The sequence below is a fragment of the Rattus norvegicus genome, chromosome 11 (genome assembly GCF_021556685.1).
Source record: "Rattus norvegicus strain SHRSP/BbbUtx chromosome 11, alternate assembly SHRSP_T2T, whole genome shotgun sequence".
Lineage (NCBI taxonomy): Eukaryota > Metazoa > Chordata > Mammalia > Rodentia > Muridae > Rattus > Rattus norvegicus.
Genome location: NC_141544.1, coordinates 15790415 through 15813331, shown reverse-complemented (window position 1 = coordinate 15813331; position 22917 = coordinate 15790415). Strand labels below are relative to the sequence as shown.

Genomic DNA, 22917 nt, shown 5'->3' with positions numbered 1-22917 from the left:
CTTAGTGTTGCCTAGAGAAGTTCATGAGTTTTTTAAAGGAAGGAACTTTACACTAGGATAACAAAAGGAGCTTCTATTAGCTAACCACCGGACACTAGAGAGGTGTAAAGGTGATTTCTTAAAAGATTTATCTGATTAATCTTTAGCTCTCGCCAAGGAAACAATTAAAGTTTGTTGTTCTTCAATGTCTGGGTTTGAAAGCTACGCGTGTCTGAAAGGTGCCAGCCCCACATTTGTTAGACAATATAACCGAGGGGAGGGTGGAGAGAGAGAGAAAGAGAGAGAGAGAGAGAGAGAGAGAGAGAGAGAGAGAGAGAGAGAGAGAGAGAGAGAGAGAAAGTTTTATTGTTGTAGAGAGAAAAAATAAACATTGGATTTAAATGAAACTTGCTTCTTGGTTTCCCATGCTAGCTGATATCGAGGTTATTTCTTCTTTCAGCTGTTAAACTAGGCCAAAAAAAGCAATAAAGTTTGTATATTGTATTTCTATGATTGACTGTATGCTGGTTTAAAGTCTTTATTTTTTAATTGAAACTATCAGGTTGACTTTTATTATGGCACCCAGGGCAGTAAAACACGCCAGTAGAAAATGTAGAGATGTTTTGTTTTCAATGGTCTCCTAATTGCGTTAATATTTCTACACATTATTGAAAAGTCACATTAATTAGAAGATAGGCTGTTTCTCTGGAAAGTACTTTTATTTATTCACTAACATTAAGTTTCTAGAGTATAAAGGTGTCTGTGTGTTAAGGCTTCTAAAGGCAGATGGATTGGAACTTCCTGTACAGAGCTGACATATTTAAAACCAGTATCAGAATTATCTTGGGTCAATTTTAGCCCTTTTCATATTCATTCACCACCTTCCTCTGTGTCTCACCTTACACAAGTCTAACCTTCAGATAAGCACTTTGGAATTTTTAACTTTACAGACCAGTGGGTAAGAATGTAACAAGATGACAGTGCAAACCTGCCCTGTTCTCCTTGCATGGCTGTACCTGCCTGCCTGATGTACACCGAAGTCCTTGAAAATGTCTGGATTTCCTTTGTGACTATGAAGTTCATGTAACCTTGTTATCCAGAGCAGTTTATATTCACATCCTAGGCTGCACTCGTTTATATTGGGGTCTGTACAAACCACTTTATTATTCTTTTTGAGGTGAGAGCTGTGTTCTGCATCCACAGTAAAACAAAATTGTCTTAGAGCTATTGTGAAAATAGAATGGGGTTATTTTAAAAATAGAAGCCAAGATTATTAATACTTTTTTCTTTATTTTTGTCTGGATTTTGCTATATAGCTCAGGCAAACCTTAAGATTGCCATATAGTCCAGGCAGACCTTGATGTAATATTATTCCTGTCTATGGAGTGTTAATGTAGTCAGGCAGACCTTGATCTCCTAATACTCTACCTTCTGCCTGCAAAGTGTCAGAAATACAGGCATGGGCTACAATGTTAACTTAGGAAAATGTCTTTAAAAGAATTTTGTGGGAGGCTAAAATAATATAGTTTTTAAGAAGATTAAAATGTTAGTTTTATGTTAAGAAAAATATTTGGAAAGACAAATATTTACATATCTTGTGCTAATCTTTCATACTACATATGAAATTTAGTGTAGAGCATATGATTATGTAACAAGTGTATATATACACATATTCATCATCCATAAAGTCTTTTTACTTTTGGTTTAATTTCTGGTAGAATATTCACAATTCTTTTACTCTTCTTTCTTTTTTCCTTCCTTCCTTCCCTCTTTCTTTCTTTCTTTCTTTCTTTCTTTTATCTTTCTTCCTTTTCTTTCTAATAATATTTGAACCTGAGGCTTCACACATGTGAAACAAGAACTCTTGCACTGAACCACATCCCCAACTCAAATAGTCACAAGTCTCAATATATCCTTGCAAATATACAGCTAAGGAAAATCACCCTACCTTCCCAGGAACAAAATGCTCAAACAATCTATGAAGCATTATAAAGAAGATTTTTCAATAATTTGACTTTTTTCTGTATAAGGCAAATGGGTGGCTTTTGTGGCAATAGTAATTTGTTGAAATGGGGCTGGAAAAATGGCTCTGCAGTCAGAAAACATATTGCTCTTACAAGGCACCTGGCGCATGCTCACGCCTGTGAGTGCACAGAGCATGTGTGCATATACACAATTACAACTAAAAAATCTTTAAAAATAAATTTTCGATCATTCAAGCAATATTAAATGTTTTGCCCAACATTTGGCATATTAACATCGGCTTTATAAAATACTTCTGTATGTATAATTATATTTGATTCATAGGTGAAGAGGCAGTCTTAAGTAAGTTGTATAAGGTATAACATTAAAAAAAGGCCAGAGCTGAGCACAGTTTTCACTGCCTGACATAGATTTTCTAACGCCATACAGAAACATGACTGACTCTGGTCTGTTTCCATACGATATAATTTAACTTCCTATTTTACTCTAATTTCTTTGGTAATTGATTTTCAGTTGGAAAAACAGATAGAGGGCACTCAAGCTGCAGGAGCACTGCGGTTCAGATTGCACACAGATCTGAAGGGACCTGGTCAAACAGCTCCCTGCACCCAAATCCCGTGGGAGGGAGAGCTAGACCTTCAGAGGGGCAGACAAGCCTTGGAAGCCAGGAGAGACTACTCTCTGCCCACATTTCTGACTCCAGAGGAAAACGCCTAGCACCATATGGGCCCCCTGTGCACAGAGACCCCAGAGAAGGCAGGGCAGGCCCTTCTGGTTGCTGCCCTCAGGAAGAACTGAAAACCAGCAACAAGGAGCGACTTCAGGCCTGAAACCAGAGGTAAGACCAACTTTTTTACTCCAAGTGACCTGCCTTGTGAACTCAGGACACACGCCCACAGGAACAGCTGAAGACCAGTAGACAGGAACGAATACATGCCAGAAAGTAGGACACTCCGTTCCCATAACCGGCTGAAAGAAAACAGGAAAACAGGTCTACAGCACTACTGACACACAAGCATATAGGACAGTCTAGCCACTGTCAGAAATAGCAGAACAAGGTAACACCAGAGACAACCTGATAGCAAGAGGCAAGCGCAAGAACCCAAGCAACAGAAACCAAGACTACATGGCATCATCAGAGCCCAATTCTCCCACCAAAGCAAACACTGAATATCAAAACACACCAGAAAAGCAAGATCTAGATTTAAAATCACATTTGATTGTGATGATGGATCAAGAAAGACATAAAGAGGAGTACTTAGAGAAATGCAGGAAAACATGAATAAACAAGCAGAAGCCTATGGAGAGGAAACACAAAAATCCCTGAAAGAATTGCAGAAAAACACAATTAAACAGGTGAAAGAATTAAAAATGGAAATAGAAGCAATAAAGAAAGCACAAAGGAAGACAACCCTGAACATAGAAAACCAAAGAAAGAGACAAGGAGCCGTAAATATAAGCATCACCAACAGAATACAAGAGATAGAAGAGAGAATCTCAGGAGCAGAAGATTCCATAGAAATCATCAACACAGCTATAAATGATAATGTAAAATGAAAAGAAGCTACTGGCCCAAAACATACAGGAAATCCAGGACTCAATGAGAAATCAAACCTAAGGATAATAGGTATAGAAGAGGGTAAATACTCCCAACACAAAGGACCAGTAAATATCTTCAACAAAATCATAGAAGAAAACTGCCCTAACCTAAAAGAAAGAGATGCCCATAAACATACAAGAAGCCTACAGAACTCCGAATAGATTGGACCAGGAAAAAACATAATAGTCAAAACACCAAATGCACAAAACAGAGAAAGAATATTAAAAGCAGTAAGGGAAAAAGGTCAAGTAACATATGAAGGCAGACCTATCAGAATTACACCAGATTTCTCATCAGAGACTATGAAAGCCAGAAGATCCTAGAAAGATGTCATACAGACCCTAGGAGAACACAAATGCCAGCCCAGTTTACTGTATCCTGCAAAACTCAATTAACATAGATGGAGAAACCAAAATATTCCATGACAAAACCAAATTTACACAATATCTTTCTGCAAATCCAGCCCTACATAGGATAATAAATTGTAAAGTCCAACATAAGGAGGCAAGGTACACCCTAGAAAAAGCAAGAAACTAAATGTTTTGCAATAAAACAAAGAGAAGCAAACAAACATAATCTCACATCCAAACACATGTACAACAGGAAATAACAATCACTATTCTTTAATATCTCTCAGCATCAATGGACTCCATTCCCCAATAAAAAGACACAGATTAACAAACTGGATATGTAAGGAGGACTCAACATTTTTCTGCCTACAGGAAACACACCTCAGAGACAAAGACAGACACTACCTAAGGGTAAAAGCTGGAAAACAACTTTCCAAGCAAATGGTCGGAAGAAGCAAGCTGGAGTAGCCATTCTAATATTGAGAAAAATTGATTTTTAACCAAAAGTCATCAAAAAAGTTAAGAAGGACACTTCATATTCATCAACAGAAAAATCCACCAAGACGAACGCTCAATCCTAGATATCTATGCTCCAAATACAATAGCACCTACAGAAATAAAAGAAAACTTACTAAAGCTCAAAGAACACATTGCACCTCACACAATAATAGTAGGAGATTTCAACACCCCACTCTCATCAATGGACAGATCATGGAAACAGAAATTAAACAAAGACATACACAGACTAAGAGAAGTCATGAACCAAATGGATTTAACAGATATTTATAGAACATTCTATCCTAAAACAGAAGCATATACCTTCTTCTCCCTACCTCACGGTACTTTCTCCAAAATTGACCATATAATTGGTCAAAAAACAGGCATCAACAAATACAGAAAGATAGAAATAATCACATCCATCCTATCAGACCACCACGGGCTAAATCTGGTCTTCAATGACAATAAAGAAAGAACACAAACATATATATGGAAGTTGAAAAATGCTCTACTCAATGATAACCTGGTCAAGGAAGAAAGAAAGAAAAAGAAATTAAAGACTTCTTAGAATTTAATGAAAATGAAGGTATAACATACCCAAATTTATGGCACACAATGAAAGCTGTGCTAAGAGGAAAACTCATAGCTCTGAGTGCCTGCACAAAGAAACAGGAAAGAGCATATATCAGCAGTTTAACAGCACACCTAAAAACTCTAGAACAAAAAAAAGCAAACACACCCAGGAAGAATAGAATGCAGGAAATAATCAAACTCAGAGCTGAAATCAACCAAACAGAAACAAAAAGGACTATACAAAGAATCAACAGAACCTGAGCTGGTTCTTTGAGAAAATCAACAAGATAGATAAACCCTTAGCCAGACTAACGAGAGGACACAGAGAGTGTGTCCAAGTTAACAAAATCAGAAATGAAAAGGGAGACATAACAACAGAATCAGCGGAAATTCAAAGTATCATCAGATCTTACTACAAAAGCCTATATTCAACAAAACTTGAAAATTGGAGGAAATGGACAATTTCCTAGACAGATACCAGGTTCTGAAGTAAAATCAGGAAGAGATAAACCACTTAAACAACCCCATAACTCCTAAAGAAATAGAAGCAGTCATTAAAAGTTTAGAACAGAGACTGAAGGAATGCCCATTCAGAGTCCGCCCCACATGTGACTGATACATATATAGCCACCAAACTAGATAAGATGGATGAAGCAAAGAAGTGCAGGCTGACAGGAACCGGATGTAGAGAGACAGCCAGAATACAGCAAATACATAGGCAAATGCCAGCAGCAAACTATGAACTGACAACGGGACCACTGTTGACGGATCCAGGGAAAGGACTGAAAGAGCTTGAAGCAGCTTGAGATCCCATATGAACAACAGTGCTAACCAACCAGAGCTTCCAAGGACTAAGTCACTACTGAAAAGACTATACATGGACTGACCCTGGGCTCCAACTGCATAGGTAGCAATGAATAGCCTAGTAAGGGCACCAGTGGAAGGGGAAGCCCTTGGTCCGGCCAAGGCTGAACCCCCATTGAACGTGATTGTTGGGGGGAGGTCGGTAATGGGGAGAGGATGGGGAGGGGAACATCCATATAGAAGTGGAGGGGGAGTTGCTAGGGGGATTTTGACCTGGAAACCGGGAAAGGGAAAAACAATTGAAATGTAAATAAGGAATACTGAATTTAATAAAGATGGAGAAAAAAATAAAAGGGTAATTAAAAAAAAACACAGAAAGAAAATGTGTGTGCCTTTTGAAAATGCTGAGGTACAAATCCTGAACTTCTATATTAGGGAATATGAGAAAATAGCACATAATTTTTTCAAGTCAAACAGTGATGTTTTTCAAATGACTTCCAAATCCGACAATTTTGGTTTTTTTTTTTCCTTTTTTTTTAAACCCACATAACTCTGGATAGATTTAGGATTGAAGCACCATGCAACAGGGGCTTTGTAAAAATGCTGTTTATTTTGTGTTTTGTGTTTGACTCTTCTATATGAGCATCTGTGTTTTACCTCAAATATTTAAAATTTATGTATTTGATACTTAAATACTAGCAGTTTTAATAGACCCAGAGTGTGGGTGATATATATTTAAATATACACTGACCAACTTCACTGTGAAGTAGAAGAAAGTTTTAGAAGGAAGTTAGGAAAATGGAGCGTAAATTGAGAAAAGAAGTACAGAGATCTGGGTGACAGAGAAAGGTTAGGAAGATGAGAAGACTTTGGAAGGTATGTCGGACATGACTAAAAACAGATGTCGGCAGCAGGCTGAGAGAGAGAGCTGAGAGGATGGCAGTTCTGAAAGTTATTTATCACTCAGAAAAAGAAACAGAAATCAAACAGAGGGAAAGGGCAAAGGCTGGAAATCAATCCTTCTTATCCTGCATGAAAATAACAAACCTGAGGGTGGACTGCATGGTTAGGCCAGGTTCCTCACGAAATTGGGATGATGTTAGTGGAAGGGTCTTCCGGAGAGCACAGAAAGACCTGATTCGCAAGCTGAAGGCTGAATGAGTGCCGCATGAGGGATGAATGAATTTTGATAGTTTCACTCTTCACAACTCAGTTTTCTGTGAGAAGAAATGTGAGTGTGGGACAGGAAAGCATAAAAGGCATGCTTGATCAAAATGGATTTGTGATATCCGCGACCTAAGTAGACCTCGTACCTCTCTCCTATTTTTTTCTTCTTTCAGCTTAGAGCTAATGGAGAACCCTTAGAAAAATCAGTTTAGAAGCATAATGGGTAGACTTCCAGTTGGGGATATTGTAAGACTGTCTCATAGTTCTTTTGATTTTTATATGTCAACATAGAAGCTATCAGCTGGGCTCTGGGGCGTATGGTGGCAAGGAATCCTCACTGACTAGGCAAGCTGAGGCAAGATCATCCCCAGAACCCAGTAGTTTGTCTCTAACACTAATACATACTCTTACTAATATTACTAAATAATAATATTAATCAGTAAAAAAGATAACTAAAATTAGATTTAGTTCTCATAATTTGATTTTTTCCCAGAATAGTTCAAATAAATATTAAACAGAAAGCAACACCGAACCTAAAGAAAAATATTTTCAATTATGAATCAAGGATTCAAAATAGTTTCTCTTTTAAACACCAAACCTTGTAAAATGGTTTAAACTAGTGAAAATTTAGTCACTAATTTGCCTCATTTTAAGAAGTAATCAAAGCCTTTCTGATCAGCAAAGGTCATACAATATTTAAACTATATAAAGTGCAGAAAATGAAGATGTTACCTGTCATTATGATATTTGTGTTTGTTGTCATAGCAAGAAAAAGGGCATCCTACATTTGAAAAAGCACACTAATACTGTTAGATATTTATCAAATATGATATTTTAAATTGTAATATTTCATTCTTATCTGTAAAAGATTAAAATTTGGCCATTGTTATGTACACTGATCTGAAAATGTTGCACACATGCATTAAGTAGTTCAGTGCAGTTGGAAGAAAGCAGGCATTACTGAAGTCTAATCCTTTTAGATTCATCAGCTGGAGCGGGTATTCCCTTAAGTGGGAAACATGAATCAAATAAAATGAAGGCAGTGTGTAACCTAGCAAATTATCTTTTGCAGGCTCGTCTCATGATTTTGTAGAAGCAAAATATCTTCAATTAGGCATGAGGTGTTATCAACAAGTCTGCATATGTGCCATGGTTCTCCAAGGTTCTTCTCTCTGTTTGCACAGCTGCTTTCTAGAGTGCTGTGTCTCACATAACTTTGAAGGTATTTTTGCTGTTCATTTAAACCTAGGGAACAAATCCAGGAAGACAACACTGGACAGCGATCTCTGATCTACAGCAACTTGATGTATCGTTTCATTGTCACTGATAGAGTCAATGTTTGTGAGTCCCTCGTTCAGCACTCTACTACACTGTGACTTTGTAAATGAGGGCAGGGCCATTTTCAAGTTTTTTTGTTGTTATTTCTGTCAACTTGGCACAAGATAAAGTTATCTGAGGCGAGGACATGTTTGAGAAAATGCCTCTATAAGATTCACCTGCAGGCAAGCCTGTGGGTCACTTTTTAAAGTTAGTGATTGATCTGGTAGGACCTGGCCCATTGTGCATGGCGTACTGGGCAGGTGGTCCTGTGGTGCATAAAATGTCAGGCCTAGCAGCTAGGGGAAGCAAGTTGGTAAATATTCCTTTATGGCTTCTGTTTCAGGTCCTGACCCCAGGTTCCTACTGTGCTTGAGTTCTTGCTCTTATGTCCTGCGATAATGGCCTATGAAGTGATACAGTAAACTGAAATAAAACCTTTCTTTTTCTGTGTTGCTTTCGGCTATGGTATTTTATCACAGCACTAGAAACCTAATTAATGACAAACTATTGCAAAATTTAGTGTATAATACTGTAGAACAAAATGAGCTTCAGCCATTCTTTAAAAGCATTATTATAAGGCAATCCAATCACTGTATCTCAGATCTTCATCCCAAGGGATTACTGAACCCATATTGAGGAGCCAAATGCAAAGTTGGTCAGCAGCTGACTCTATGATTGATTGTAAGTGTGCGCGTTTGGAGTAAAATGAAGTCAATTATACATTATTAACATGTAGGGATTAGTGAGACAGTGCTATTGGGTCCCACCTAGGGAGTTTGTAAGAGTTTAACTTTCTGTCTTTGCCTTGACATTTGCCAATATTATCTGCTGCAATATGAATGAATAAAAGAAATCAACAGCAAAAAATGTAGTTAGCTATAATTTGACCTATTTCCATGTGTGGATATTAAGATAGTATATAATTAGTAGAAGGCAGAGAAGAACAATATTTACAAACTTTTAACCTGAGTCATAATTTCATAGTCCTGTAACTGAACATGAATTTTCCAAAAGTTTAACAGTAGTAAAATTTATTTTAAGTAATGTGTATACATGTTTTGTATGTGTTTCTCTCTCTCTCTCTCTCTCTCTCTCTCTGTGTGTGTGTGTGTGTGTGTGGTGTGTTTCTGTGTGTGTTGATGAGTGCCAATGCCTGTGGATTCAGAGGTATCTGGTTCTCCTGAGGGCAAAGTTATAGGCAGCTGTGAGCAACTCAATGTGGGTGCTGTGAACAGAACTCATGCCTTTCCAAGAGTAGTGCATGTACTAAATTGCCGAGCAGTCTCTGCAGCTCAATAAATTATTCTTCAGAGTGCAAAATCAAATGTGTGGTGAATCTGAGGTATTTCTGACAATATATCTATTGCATCATTTGATGTCATGAAAATCAAGGGGATGACATCATATCACACAGTACCAAGAACTGTTGCATGAAACACCTAGGCTCAGGTTTGAAACAGTTGTAAGTTATGAATTGCAGTGTTAATTATTGTGCAAAGATGTATGCACTTAGGGAAAACATATGCTGTAATTATAGGAAACAAAGCTTAATATTTTCTTATGTCTGTCTTTACTCAGCACATAAATATTAAATTAAAATCTGTTTTAAAAATCAAACCTTCTAACAATATTATCCAAACATTAATTTTACCTTATATTTCCTCATTTTTTATTCCCACGCTATACCTAATAATGTATTTAAATACTCTCATGTTTTAATTTTGTTCCCTCTTCAATGAATTTGGTTTTTCATGGCTTCATTATGAGGATATTTGTTTTCTCAAATCTTGATTTTGTTCTCCCCAGGATATTTTTCTGGATGCCTCTTCTGCCTTCTTTATTGTAACTATGCTCTCCTCATTTCCTGACTCCTTCTGCATCTCATTTGTTTACTATTTCCACACTTACTCTAGATAAATTTCAAGTTCAACATGCATTATACATAGTATTGCCATTTTAAGGTTTATTGGTTAGCTATTAGTAGTTTACAACAGAATTTAAGTATACATTGTGTTTCATGTGGTTTGATGTTGCTTCTTGCAGAGCAGTTCCTTTTCTCTTTGATGAAAGGTGCTGGAGGGTGGAAACACAAGAATAGGATGCTGAATGATATTTCCCTCCCCTGTCAAATTCAGAACAAATATTGAAATCAACACATGAACACATAATAACACAAAAATACGAGATACATGAACAAACCAAGGCAGTAATACTCTCAAACACCCCCAATGTTCAACTACCGAACTCAAAGGTAGAAAATGCTAGGAGAGTTCACAAAGTTTGTGATATAAAGATTAGTGACCTGAAAGATGATAGTCCTAATAATGTATGTTCAACGTAGGCCCAGAGAAGGAAGTCATCAACACACAGAAAAAAGAAAAAAAAACAGTAAAGTATGTGAGAAAAAGAAAGCAACATTGAAGAAAAATTTACTGAAGCCTTGAGAATGTTAAACAAAGAAGAAATGTAGGAGATAAAAAACTAAATCACATGAAAACCACAGTGAAAGGCACCAACAATGGACTTGATCAATTGAAGAAAGACTATTTGGACTAGAGGAGAAATATTACTGTTGGCGGGTCGTCATAAGGGGGGATTGGGAGAAAACCCTTATGGGGTAGGGGTAGGGGTAGGGGGCTTATGGACAGGAAACCAGGAAAGGGGATAACATTTGAAATGTAAATAAAGAAATATACACGAGAGAGAGAGAGAGAATAAAATACTACTCAAACATCAACTGTAATAAAGAGTAGAATATCTACCAGTCTTATACCTAAGAATGACAATCTGAGAGAAAGCCCAAAGCTGTGGAGAATCTATTCAATGAAATGATAGAAGAAAACCCCACAAACTTAGAGGAAGAAACATTCAGACACATGAGGCATGTTTAGAAATTAGAACAAGCATGATCAGGAAAGAACTCTGCATTGTATTATTGTCAATGTGGCAAACATACAAAGCAAAGCATAACAGTAAGAATTGTGAGGGGCAAACATGGACTCACCCACAAAGACGGAAATATTGGAATATCATCAATCTTCTCCCTAGCAATCCTCAAGAACAAAAATGTAAAGAATGCTGTATTTCTTGAAAACAAGAACAGCATCTACCACCAATACAGCAACCCCAAACATGCCAACCAAGAATCCCTTATGTAGCTGAGAAATACAGAGGTGGATGCCCACAGCCAACCATTGGACTGAGCAAGGGATCCCCACTGGAGAAGTTAAAGAAAGGACTGAAGGAGCTGAAGGGGTTTGCAACCCAATAGGAAGAACAACAATATCAACCAACCAGACTCCCCAGAGCTCCCAGGGACTAAACCACTGACATAAGAATAGACATGGAGAGACCCATGACTCCAGCCACATATGTAGCAGAGGCTGGCCTTGTGGGGCATCAGTGGTTGAAGAGGCCTTTGGTTCTATAAAGGCTTGATTCCCCAGTGTAGGTGAATGTCAGGGCAGAGAGGTGGAAGGGTGTGGGTGGTTGGGTGAGGGAGCATCCTTATAGAAACAGGGGGAGGAGGGATGGGATAGGGGGTTTCTGGAAGGGAAACCAGGAAAGGGGATAACATTTGAAATGTAAATAAAATTAAATTTAAAAAGAAGGAAAAAAGAAGCCTTCATGCAGTCAACTGTCTCTTAAAAATGAAGAATAAATAAAGATATGTCAAGATAAGGAATTTTAAGAACAATAACCGAGTACTACAGAAGATACTTGAATATATTCACAAGAGAAAGACAGTTTCAGCCATTATAGTATAGTAGAGAATAAATTTCATGAAGGAACAGATTAACAAAGAAAGATTAAGAGGAAAAATTTCAGGTCAAACAAACAGTATGTCTGCTAGTGTCTCACATGAATAGGGAGTAAGAGCAATAATTCATCTGTGCTGGTTAAGCTTAAATGTCAACTTGATGAAATCTCAAATTACTTGGGAGAGGGCCTCTGAGCATTCTGGTATGTGATTATTTTTGTTCATCTTTATTTGGTTAATGTGGGAAGACCCATTCTCTGTGGTTTGTCATGATCTCTGGATTGAGATCCTAAACTCTATGAAAAGGAGAAAATGAGTTGAATAGAACCTTATTGTTTCTCAGATAAGGGTGCAATGTGACCAGCTGTCCATGTTCCTGAATCCTGAGGCTGTGCCCTTAAATATTCGACTACAACGTTAAACTGTGACACAAAATAAATCTTTTCTCCTTTTTATTTCTTTTGTAAAGATATTATATCACTGCAGCCAGAGTTGTAACTATGACAGAAACTAGGTTTAAGAAATGGGGCCATGTCTATTACCATTCAACCTGAATGTGCCTAATCTCATCTGATCTCTGAAGAAATGGGACCATTGTGTGTGTGTGTGTGTGTGTGTGTGTGTGTGTGTGTGTGTGTGTGTGTGTGTGTGTGTGATAAAACTGATTATGAGGTTCTTAGTTCTGTGGAACTAATTGACAGAGTAGCTTGTTTAGCAAAGGAAATGTCAATAAAAGGACAGCATTGAGGGTGGAGTTGAGCAATCGGCTCTAATTGTTAAATGGATTAGCAGCCTGGAAGAGAAACCTCACACACTTGGGTCAATAGGAAAGGTGTTCTTAAAGAAAAACATTATTCCCGAGAGATTCTATCTTGTACAGAAGAAAATTTCTATGAAAGCAGAAAGCCTAAATTGAAGAGGCTCTTTTGTTCATAAAACAACTGCCAAAGAACATGTTTTCCAAGGGTTAGTACACTGAAACAGAGAGAGGTGGAGTGGTGGAGGCAGGTCACAACTTGAGCTGGCACTACAGCTTGACATCGTCTTCAACATAATAAAGGGGATCTGTGACAAATCTATAGCCAACATGATGATAACAAGGAAAATCTTAAAAAATTTCCTCTAAAATGTGTAACAAGACAGATGTGCTTATTCTCTCTCTCCCTTTCAGTGTAATGCTCAAACTGTTTGTCAAGACAAGAGAAAGAAGAGGCATATCAATAAACAGAAGTCACATTGTACTTATCTGCAGAAAGCATGGTTTTAAATTTGAAATACCATCAGGACTCCACTAAGAAACTGTTAAGACTAATTAACACTTTCAGTAGATTAGCAAGACACAAACCTGACATGCAGAACCTGAGAGATTTTTCTATATGTCAATAATTTCCAAGAACAGAACTGGGAGGAAAAACCTTGGCTTTTGTGGATGGTTTGCTATGGCCATGAAGAGATGCATATAATCTTGGTCTATTTATTTTGCACACTGGAGCTTCACATAGTTTACTTTTATATTTCACTGATGTTCTCGTAGGGTCTTCAGAGTTTTCATTGTGGGAAACTATGTCATTTATCAAAACAAGGAAGTAACTGAGACAACACTATTGACAATGTCACAGAACTTTGTAAAGCTTTTAGTTGATATCAGCTTACTGGTCTAATAGTCCATCCAGGATAGCACTTATTTATTCTCTATGCTTTAATCTAATAAATATGTGACAATGCTCTCTTTTCTTCACCCTGTGACTTTAAGTTTCTTAATGCATATTATAGAAATTCTTTTCTGAATCACAACTTTTCTTGGTCTCACAGTGTATTTGTAGAGCATTAGAAACTGTATTATCATTTTTGTTTTTTAAATACATATTTATTTTATTTTAAAATGAAAATGTATTTTATTTACTCTCTTCCCATTCATTCCTCTCATCCCCTCCATGTTTGCTCCTACTTCTCAAATATCTGCAGTCCTTTTCTTTTTGTTATTACATGTATATACAAATCAATCAATAAATAAATATTACCTACTGAGTTTGTTTAGTCTCTCATGTCCATGTATGACTTTCTAGCTTAGCACTTGGGACTGGAAAAACAATGTGGCCCTCATTCCTGAGGATCACTAATTCTCCCTACCTCAGCAGTTATTCGTTGCTTCAGGTTTTGTTTAGAGGCAGATCCCTCTGAGAGTTTCTTCTTACCCATTACCATGTCTTCTGGTATTGTCACTATTGTTTGGCAGCCATATTTTCTTGGATGTAGCTACACTATTATTTCTAGCAGACACAATTTTCCAGAAGACTTTCTGATCCTATGACTCTTAAGGTTTTGTCCCACCTTCCATGATGTTCTTTGAAATGTAGAGGTAGAAGTTGTGTGGTAGATGGATATGTTTGTCTTGAACTCCACAACCAGTATTCTTTGTGTTTTGACAAGTTGTGTTGGTTTTGTAATGGTCTCCATGTGCTGCAATGAGAAATGGTCCGTATCCTCACTGTGTACTGCTCCCAGGATGTGGCATCTTAAACCCACTGGCAAGGGACTTTGATATTGTCCTCTTTGTGTGGTCCTGGTTTTGGTGACTGTCGAGTTTTCCATACCAATCTCAAGCTCATACATGATCACTTGTCAGTGTAGCCACCAGCAGGAACTCTGAAGGACCTTCTGGACTTCCATCAGTGCCATCCTTCCGGCCTGGCACAGGGTTGAAGGATTTCATCCATCCGTGTTGGATCTGGGTTCCACCCTCAAAACTCTGGAAACATCCTAACCGCAACCAGAGAAGATTCCCCAGTAGAACCCCGTAGCATTTTCTGACCAACTGTTCCCTGGCTAGTGAGATGGTGGTTTAACCTTTATATTAGCATGGTATTCTGAGTAATATTAGTGTGACTAAACTGAACATATTAGAATAACAAATTTGTGTGGATATCATAATTGCAAAGCACCTCAAAGCTCACTGGCAATACTCTCTTCAGAGATCATGCCTGAACTGATAACCAGCCAACTACCCAGAGCTTATGAAACATGTTTTGGAGAAAAAAACCCTAGAGTTGACTCATCATTGCATAATTCCTAACAACATTCTTAATATTTATCCTTATAACCACAGATAAATGTAGTTCTCATCAAGAAAACTTCTCTTTGCAAGAGATAGAGTCCAGTCTTACCTGGTACATCTATATCACAAATCCTGTACCTAAAGCTCAGAGATTGTTATAGAAAAATTGTAATAGTCAGAGGAATATGAACTTGCTGTGAGATTGTTTCTTGAAAACTATATCCATGTAGTCTCAACAACATGGCTGCATAAATATGACCTGAACAGTGATGACTCCAACACACAGGCTAACCCTGAATGGGGGGAGCTCTCAAGGCATCAGTACTAGTAAATAATTATAGATAAATAAGGGTTTCTGCAAGTAGGATAAATAGTCTTTTACAGGGAAGAATATACCATTGGTATCCAATATCAAATGGTCAACCCTGAAAACATAAAATGTACATGTACAACTAATAATATCACACAAACACACAGCACACACTCACACACACACCACATTCATACACACACACACACACACACACAAACATACACACACATACACACACACACACACGGACACACACGGACACACATTACATCATGCACATATGCACATGCACACCCTTGCATGCATACACAAACATGCTAAAGAGAAAAAGGCCATGATTTGAAAGATAGAAAAGAGGAGCACATGAAAGGGTTTGGAGGAAGAAAAAGAAAATGGGAAATGCCAAAGTTATATGAAAGCTGGAAACATAAAAACATAATTAAAAAAATTACGGTGGGCTGGAGAGGTGGTTCAGTGGTTATGCACACTGGCTGTTCCTTTGAAGGACTCAGCTTCAACTCCCATGCCAGTTCTGAGAAATCCAATGCCATCTTCTGGCCTGTACGAACCAGACATGCACAGCCTCATGTGCACACCTGCAGGCACAACAGTTATACACACCATTTTAAAAAAAGGAATAAGGGTTTCATTATTTCCACTTGTGAATTATAATATTAATTTTCCCCTTATTTATTTTGACATTGTCATACGGACATGTATAAATTGTACATTATTTTCAAAGAACAAATTGAGCTTTTCTATTTTTATCTTACTTTGAAGAATTTTAATGTTACCCTGATTTGTGGAACATTTGAATCAATCCGAGAATAAAAGCATTAGAACAGAGGGAATATTTGACTTAATGGTTTTATATTAGTGTTAATTTTCTTCAATAATTGTAGCTTTATGGAGAGTCCAAGCTTGTCTCTTGATATTTGTAATACTTCTATAGCTATTGAAAGATATGCTTTTAAAATATAAATAATATTTGCTGAGTAATTCTGAAAGTAGAAACATTCTGAAATGTTATTTTCTTTGCAGTTTTACCTTTAGAATTTTCTGGCTCATTCCAATTCTCATTGATAAGCTAGCAGGATTTCTGCCTTGCATTCTTCCTCTCCCTTTCTTTCTCTCTCAATTTCTCTTTGTATGTGTGTGGGTTGGGGTGGGGGTGGGGTCTCTTGCATCTGTGAACCAGACCTTGATCTGTTCTTTAAAGTTTCACCTTCCTGTGCAATTCTCTCTCAGATGTGTCTTTTCTAATTAGCCTCAAGTCATCTACTTTTACACTTTTTATTTTAGTGAAGGGATCTACAAGAATGCACATATTATAAGTGTTAGAACTCAATTATCACCAAATGAGCTCATTTATCCCGTCAGGATCCAGGTCCATAAAGCAGTACAGCATCACCTCTCAGACATATCTTTGTTCTCTTTCCTAATCCCCACCTCACCAAACACGTTCATTTTAGCAATATGGTCAGGGTCACCACCTTTTGTAATTTCATACATAAAATCATGAAACATTTAGCACTTATATGTGTTTTCTTTCACTGAAAGTTTTCCATATGAGATTCATGTACACAACTGCATTTGTGCTATATTTTCTGTAAATTTTCAGTTTGTTAATTTTGAATGAATATACATTATTTATATAGTCTACTATTGATCAGCACTTGATTCTAGTTTGTGGTTATTATGAAAATACTCAAAGACTATCTTGTTCCCTGCTGTAATGTTCTTTGCAGTGGAAATTCTCTCCTTAATAATAAAATTAATTTAATTAACAGATCTAACCAAACTTATCAAACAAAATTATCTTTGCCAAGTTAGCAGTACACGAACATTTTGAATACTTCAGTTTCATTTTGTCTATCAAATTCTGATGATATTTACTAATATATTGTTCAGATATTTAAATGGGCAATTTGTTGGATTTTGAGGGTCTGAACTCAAAACTTAACCACACCTTTTCAGAAATTGAAAGCTTGTAAAACCCATGAGTGAGCATCAGGGCTGTCTGTCCAGAGATGGTTTACATTTTTATGTTTGGTGAAGAGAAATAGAAAAGGTTTCATTTATAGGCACATGATTTATAGAAGTAAATATAATCACACATTAATTTGCCTGAGATTTACCTGTAGAAAAACTGAAATGGTGAGACTGGAAAACTAAGATATGAAAGGGGCAAAAATCAATGTTGATGTTTACATAGCTTCATAAAATGAAATTATTTTCTATTACTACAAGGATTCTAAAATAAATGGCTAAGTTTTAGGACTACAATAGAAGACACGGGAAAATAAATTTCTCTAGGAAAAATTGAATTAATTGAGTTTTATTTCTTTGTGTATGAATTATCACTGGCACTTTTAGATGGAGAAGTTTGATGCTTTGTTGGACACCTTTGAAGTAGAGGAAATAATCGGGGCATGCTTTGGAAAACTAGTATTAGGAAGACTTGCTATTGAATCAATAAATACTATTGATCTCAATGACCAAATACTTAAAAGCAATTGCACTAAGGATTCTCATAAGATGTGTTTCAAATAATTGCAAGTAGAGTGAAAATAAATCTATCAAGTTACATTTTCAAAAGGGTACCATCAATAGCAATAACGTAATTGTTCCTACATTACTTGAATAAGTTGATATATGTGAATAATACATTATTTTTATTATATATTAGGTTGGTAGTGGTAGGGGGATAGAGGAGTAGAAAAAATAATAACTTTAGATCTAATATCTCAGTAAAGATTTCCTTAAGTTAGGAATGAGTGTCTACTTTTCTTATGAAACTTCTACAGTTTCTTTTCAAACTCTAAACAATAATTGTTGAACTTAACCAGGGATTATATGAAAAGAGAAATGGTAGTTACCTTGGCTATCTTTCTATTGCTGTTAGAAAGCATGAGGATCAAAAAAACCCGTAAAACACTTTATTGGGGCTTACATTTTCAAAGGTTGAGTCCATGGCCACCACAGAGGGGACAATGGCAGGAAGAGGGCATGCACGGCACTGAAAGAGTAGTTGAGAGATCAGAGCTCATCCACAAGCAAGAGGGAGAAAGCTAGCTAGCTGGAAATGTCATGAGCTTTTAAGACCTCAAAATGACATATCAAAACGATAAGATCATACGTCCTAATTGTCCCAAAACATTTCTATCAACTGAAGGCCAAGCACCCAAGTTTTTGAGCCTTTGCGTCCCATTTTCACCTAAATCACCACAATGATGTAGCTGAAAACTGTGTTGTGCTGAGATGCAAATAATGAACAATACAGGGATCTACAGAGAAATAAGAGAAAGTGAATTTCAAGAAGCCAGCAGTTTTAGAAGCGAACAGAACATGCTTAAGGTACTGAAGTGATGACAGGCAGAAATGAGACTAAATATAAGAGACTTTCAACTAGATGTTTAGATTCTTAGATCTAAGTTTTTAAAAAATGTGACAATAATGAGAACTGAATCTACTTTTGAGGCCAACATTTCCAAATTTGCCTTTTACCTTTCTTCAAGATGCTGTTATTACGCATAAGAAGTTTTAAATTCATTTTTAATAGGAATAAAATACTTATGAAGTAAAAGTAATTCCTTTTTTATTTTCTGAGCATTTAAGTTTCTGTGAACTATTAGAAATTTATATGTATTACTTTAATCTTTAGCTCAGGAAATTAAATGTATACATTTTATAGATATGTAATGGGTTTAGAAAAATTAATTCAGAAGATACATGAGGTGGCTGGGGTATACATTCTGGGGATAGTCTTATAAACCTTGTGTTCTAATTACTACAAGTTAGTAAAAGTATATCCTATGAGGACCTCTTCTAAATTCTCTACAATTTTGTTAACAGGAATTATTCCTTGAAGAGAGACAGAGAGACAAAAAACCGGAACTCTTGGAAATTAAATGGAAGACAGAGAAAAGCTTAAATGGTAACACTGTAACACTGGCCCTCCAGTTTCACTTACAGCTTAATTGTGACACATTCTACAACATTTGTCATTAACACAAACATAACAACATAGGAATTAGAACTACTAGTGCTTATTTAAGTGACCATTGTCCATGGATTCTTGTTTTAAAGCCTGTTACTAAAACATCCTGTAAGCCAAGTGCTTCTCCAAAGATCCCTACTTCAGCACACAATGGTACCATTGGGCTATAATGATAAACCGTTTGTGTATTTACAAGACTGTCTGCAACAAACTGCAAATAATTCCCCTGCACATCATTACACAGGTGACAAACTAAACCAACCTTACAGCCAACCCATGTGCAAAGAACAACCCCAAAATACAGTTGTGGTGTCCCCATCAAGCTTTAACAAGAAGGCCCAGAGCTTCTCTGCATTGTCTCCTCTGAACTCTAAAGTCACTAAAGGCTCCTATAATAGGGCTATGAAATCATCATCACCATTATTATATTCCAAATGCCCAGCAACAACTTCGAAAGACTCCCTCTTGAAAAGTTCATCACAGCTCTCTTGGAAATCCTTGGACTCGTCTTTGCCTCATCACAAATCTCAGACATCATCAAGTTTTACCGGTACTTCATCTTTGGAACCTAGCAAAACAAGTCCAAGATCAAGGTTACCCCTCCCGAAGACGCAGACACCATCAAGTATTGACCTTTGCTGGAAATCACCTTCATTGGAGTCTACTCAAAGAATCTCAACATCATCTTCACCTCCCCTCGGCCAACGCGAAACATCTTCCCTAAATATCATCTGGTCTACGCCTTCTTTGGAATCTAGTCAAAGTGAACGTAACTCACAATTATGTAAATCTAAATCACAGAAAGATTCCTCATTAGACTGCCTTTGGACATCTTTATTAGAATCCAATCCAAAACCATTGAGCTCGCCATCACTCACCCACAAACTTCAACGACACAGCTTTCCCCAAACTTCAGCTCTTGAATCCAATCGAGTGGTTCAGAGTTCACCATTATCTGACTGTAAGTCTCTGAAAATTCCTATATCTAACTCTAATAACAATGTTTTTACTTTACCATTGTCCCAAGCAAAATCGAGAAAGTTAGCTCCATCGTCACATTCTTTTCTGCCATCTCGGAGTTTATCAACGTGCCAGCCCAAACCTAAAATTGCAGCTAGATGTGATCCTAGTACCCGGGCCATCAGTGCAACTGTTTGCCATCCCAAGGTCCAGAATACTGCTTCACTCATTGACAAACACAGACTTCGTCAGCTACCCTCAGTTCACACTAAACCAAACATCTCAGGCCAAAGAATACTAAGTCCTAAGCCCTGTATCAAGAGCAAAAATGCCTCAGTCCCGTGTTCCAGACTGCCGAATAAATGTAGCTTTGAAAAGAGTGTGACGTCAGAGGCAGAGAGTGAAGTCCTTTGGTCATTAGATTATAGTCATCCCTGCATTATTAAAGGTGGTAGTCTTCCCGTTGATGTCGTAAATAAAATTGTCAATTCCATCTCCAAGTCTACAATCCAAAAGGATCTCTCTAGGCAGATTCTCTTGCGAAGAATGAGAGGAAAGCCAAATCCTCGTCCTGGTCCCCGCCTTTCATCAACATATTCTGTTTGTTTAGAATGTGCTTCTGCCATAAAATCTCAGTGTAACCATCTTACAGGAAAGAGAGATCCTCGATGCGCGACACTCTTTGTCATACCAACACCCGAGAGTGGCACCGATGGGAAAGCAGACGTGAAAATAATCCTTATCCTTTCTCTACCAGAGACACCTTCCTCATCCTGTTTCCAACTTCCTATGAAAGACAGTCAATCTGAAAATAATTTAGAAGCCCTCGATGATAATCTGGACGTATTAGAGAAGATAACACAATTTTTCCCTGCATCTGAATCTGATTTTATCCAGGGGCTCAAGACAAAGCGAAAATGTTTGGCTGTATCCTCCGAGAGCAAAGATACAAGCCAAGAGCCCCAGTCTATTGACTGGCTGTTGTATGTTAAAAATAGTAATGGTATTCAGTCCCAAACCCAGGTTCAAGGCCCATCCTCCTCCTCTTCTTCCTCTTGCTCCTCCGTTTCCTCCTCTTCCTCTTCCTCTTCTGGACGTCCCTCTCCACCCACTCTTTGCACAGATCCCACTCCAGCTCATGTTCCAGGTTATGTTCTTGGAAAGGTGCGAAGTTATCACCGGTTACCTCCAGGGACCTCCTGGCTTGAGTTCATAAGGGGTTCAAGTTCTGACACCACCAAACTAAGACAATCGACATCAGCCAAAACCAAGCCTGTGAGGTCTCACAATACGAAATGCTTGAAAAAAGGGAGAAGGGAAACCAGCGCATTGCTCAAATATTTCCAAACAAAGTTTCAAAATGAGAAATCCTGATTAAATCAACTTTCTGTCTCTTTGAAACCAATGATTTTTTCTATTTCTTTGACACTAATGCCTGTTTCTCTTACCATGCTTATATTCTTATTGAAAATTATGATTCTGTATATTAGTTGACTAAGTATCTACACAAGGAGAAACATTATTTTTAGAATGTATCTGTCAGTTGGAGGATAAACTTGTATCTTCCTTGCTTATGGCAGAAACTGTGTAACTGCTAATGAATAAGCTTATGGCCACATGTGAGAAATACTCCTCCCACCTGGTCCTGAATGGCATGTTGTTCTTCTACTTCATAAGATATATTAATAGCAGGATTCTTAAGCCAATTTATGCAAATCTGCTTTTCTGGATCTAACAAAAATTCAGGTCTCACTCAATTGGTGAGAACATACAGAAAAGTTCAGTTATGAGCTTGTAGACTCTTCAGACATGGGTTTTAATGTTACTTGCTTATTACTTTCATCTATTCAGCCATTGGGTTGATAAAAAGAATGTTTAAATGATATGATTCTGTTCCAGAATCTAACAATGGATTGCTGGTAGCCCCAAGGCTGATGATCAGTTCCTATGATAAGAATTATTAATTTACAAACCTGTTTCTCCAGCCCATGACATCTCAAACTCAACATGACCTAGACACAATTCTTCATTTTTACAATGATAATTTCCATCTTTACATAGTCACATGGGACTGTTTTCACTACCTATCTCTTAACCTAGGTCATTAACTGTGTAGAACTATTGTTGTGGTCTGTTGCTCCCCCATGTTACTATCATAGTCGATCCTAGTCTTGATCACAGCTATTTGTCACATGGATTGTAGCAATAACCTGTAAACATGCACTTTTACTTCTGAGTTTGAATTTGAGATATAAAAGATTGATACTTTTCCATTGTCTATAATTTAAATCAATCATTGTCCTTTGTTTTGTGGGTATTTAAATTCCTAGATGAAGCATAATAATTTCTAAAAATATAATAATCATCACTGTTTTTATTATTATTAATTATTATTATTTATGTGCATGTGTTTGTGTATGTACCATAGCACTCATAAATTGAGATCACAAGACAGTTTTCTGGAGTCAGTTTTCTGTTTCCTCCATTATGTGGGTTCATTACAAACTCATGTCAGTAGGCTTGCATAACAAGTGCATTTACCACCTGTATCAATT

General features: G+C 37.2%; 1 protein-coding gene across 2 annotated transcripts in view; it reads left to right on the top strand.

The window, feature by feature from the left end:
- The window catches only part of Csnk2a2ip (casein kinase 2 subunit alpha' interacting protein), a 125815-nt gene extending 104052 nt beyond the window's left edge, over positions 1 to 21763 (top strand). For both annotated transcript variants that reach the window (NM_001398859.1, NM_001398858.1), the window contains one exon: positions 19258 to 21763. In NM_001398859.1, coding sequence (NP_001385788.1) covers positions 19553 to 21736 — 2184 coding nt within the window. In that variant the 5' untranslated portion in view covers positions 19258 to 19552 and the 3' untranslated portion in view covers positions 21737 to 21763. The remainder of the gene's footprint in view (positions 1 to 19257) is intronic.
- The last annotated feature ends 1154 nt before the right edge of the window (positions 21764 to 22917 follow it).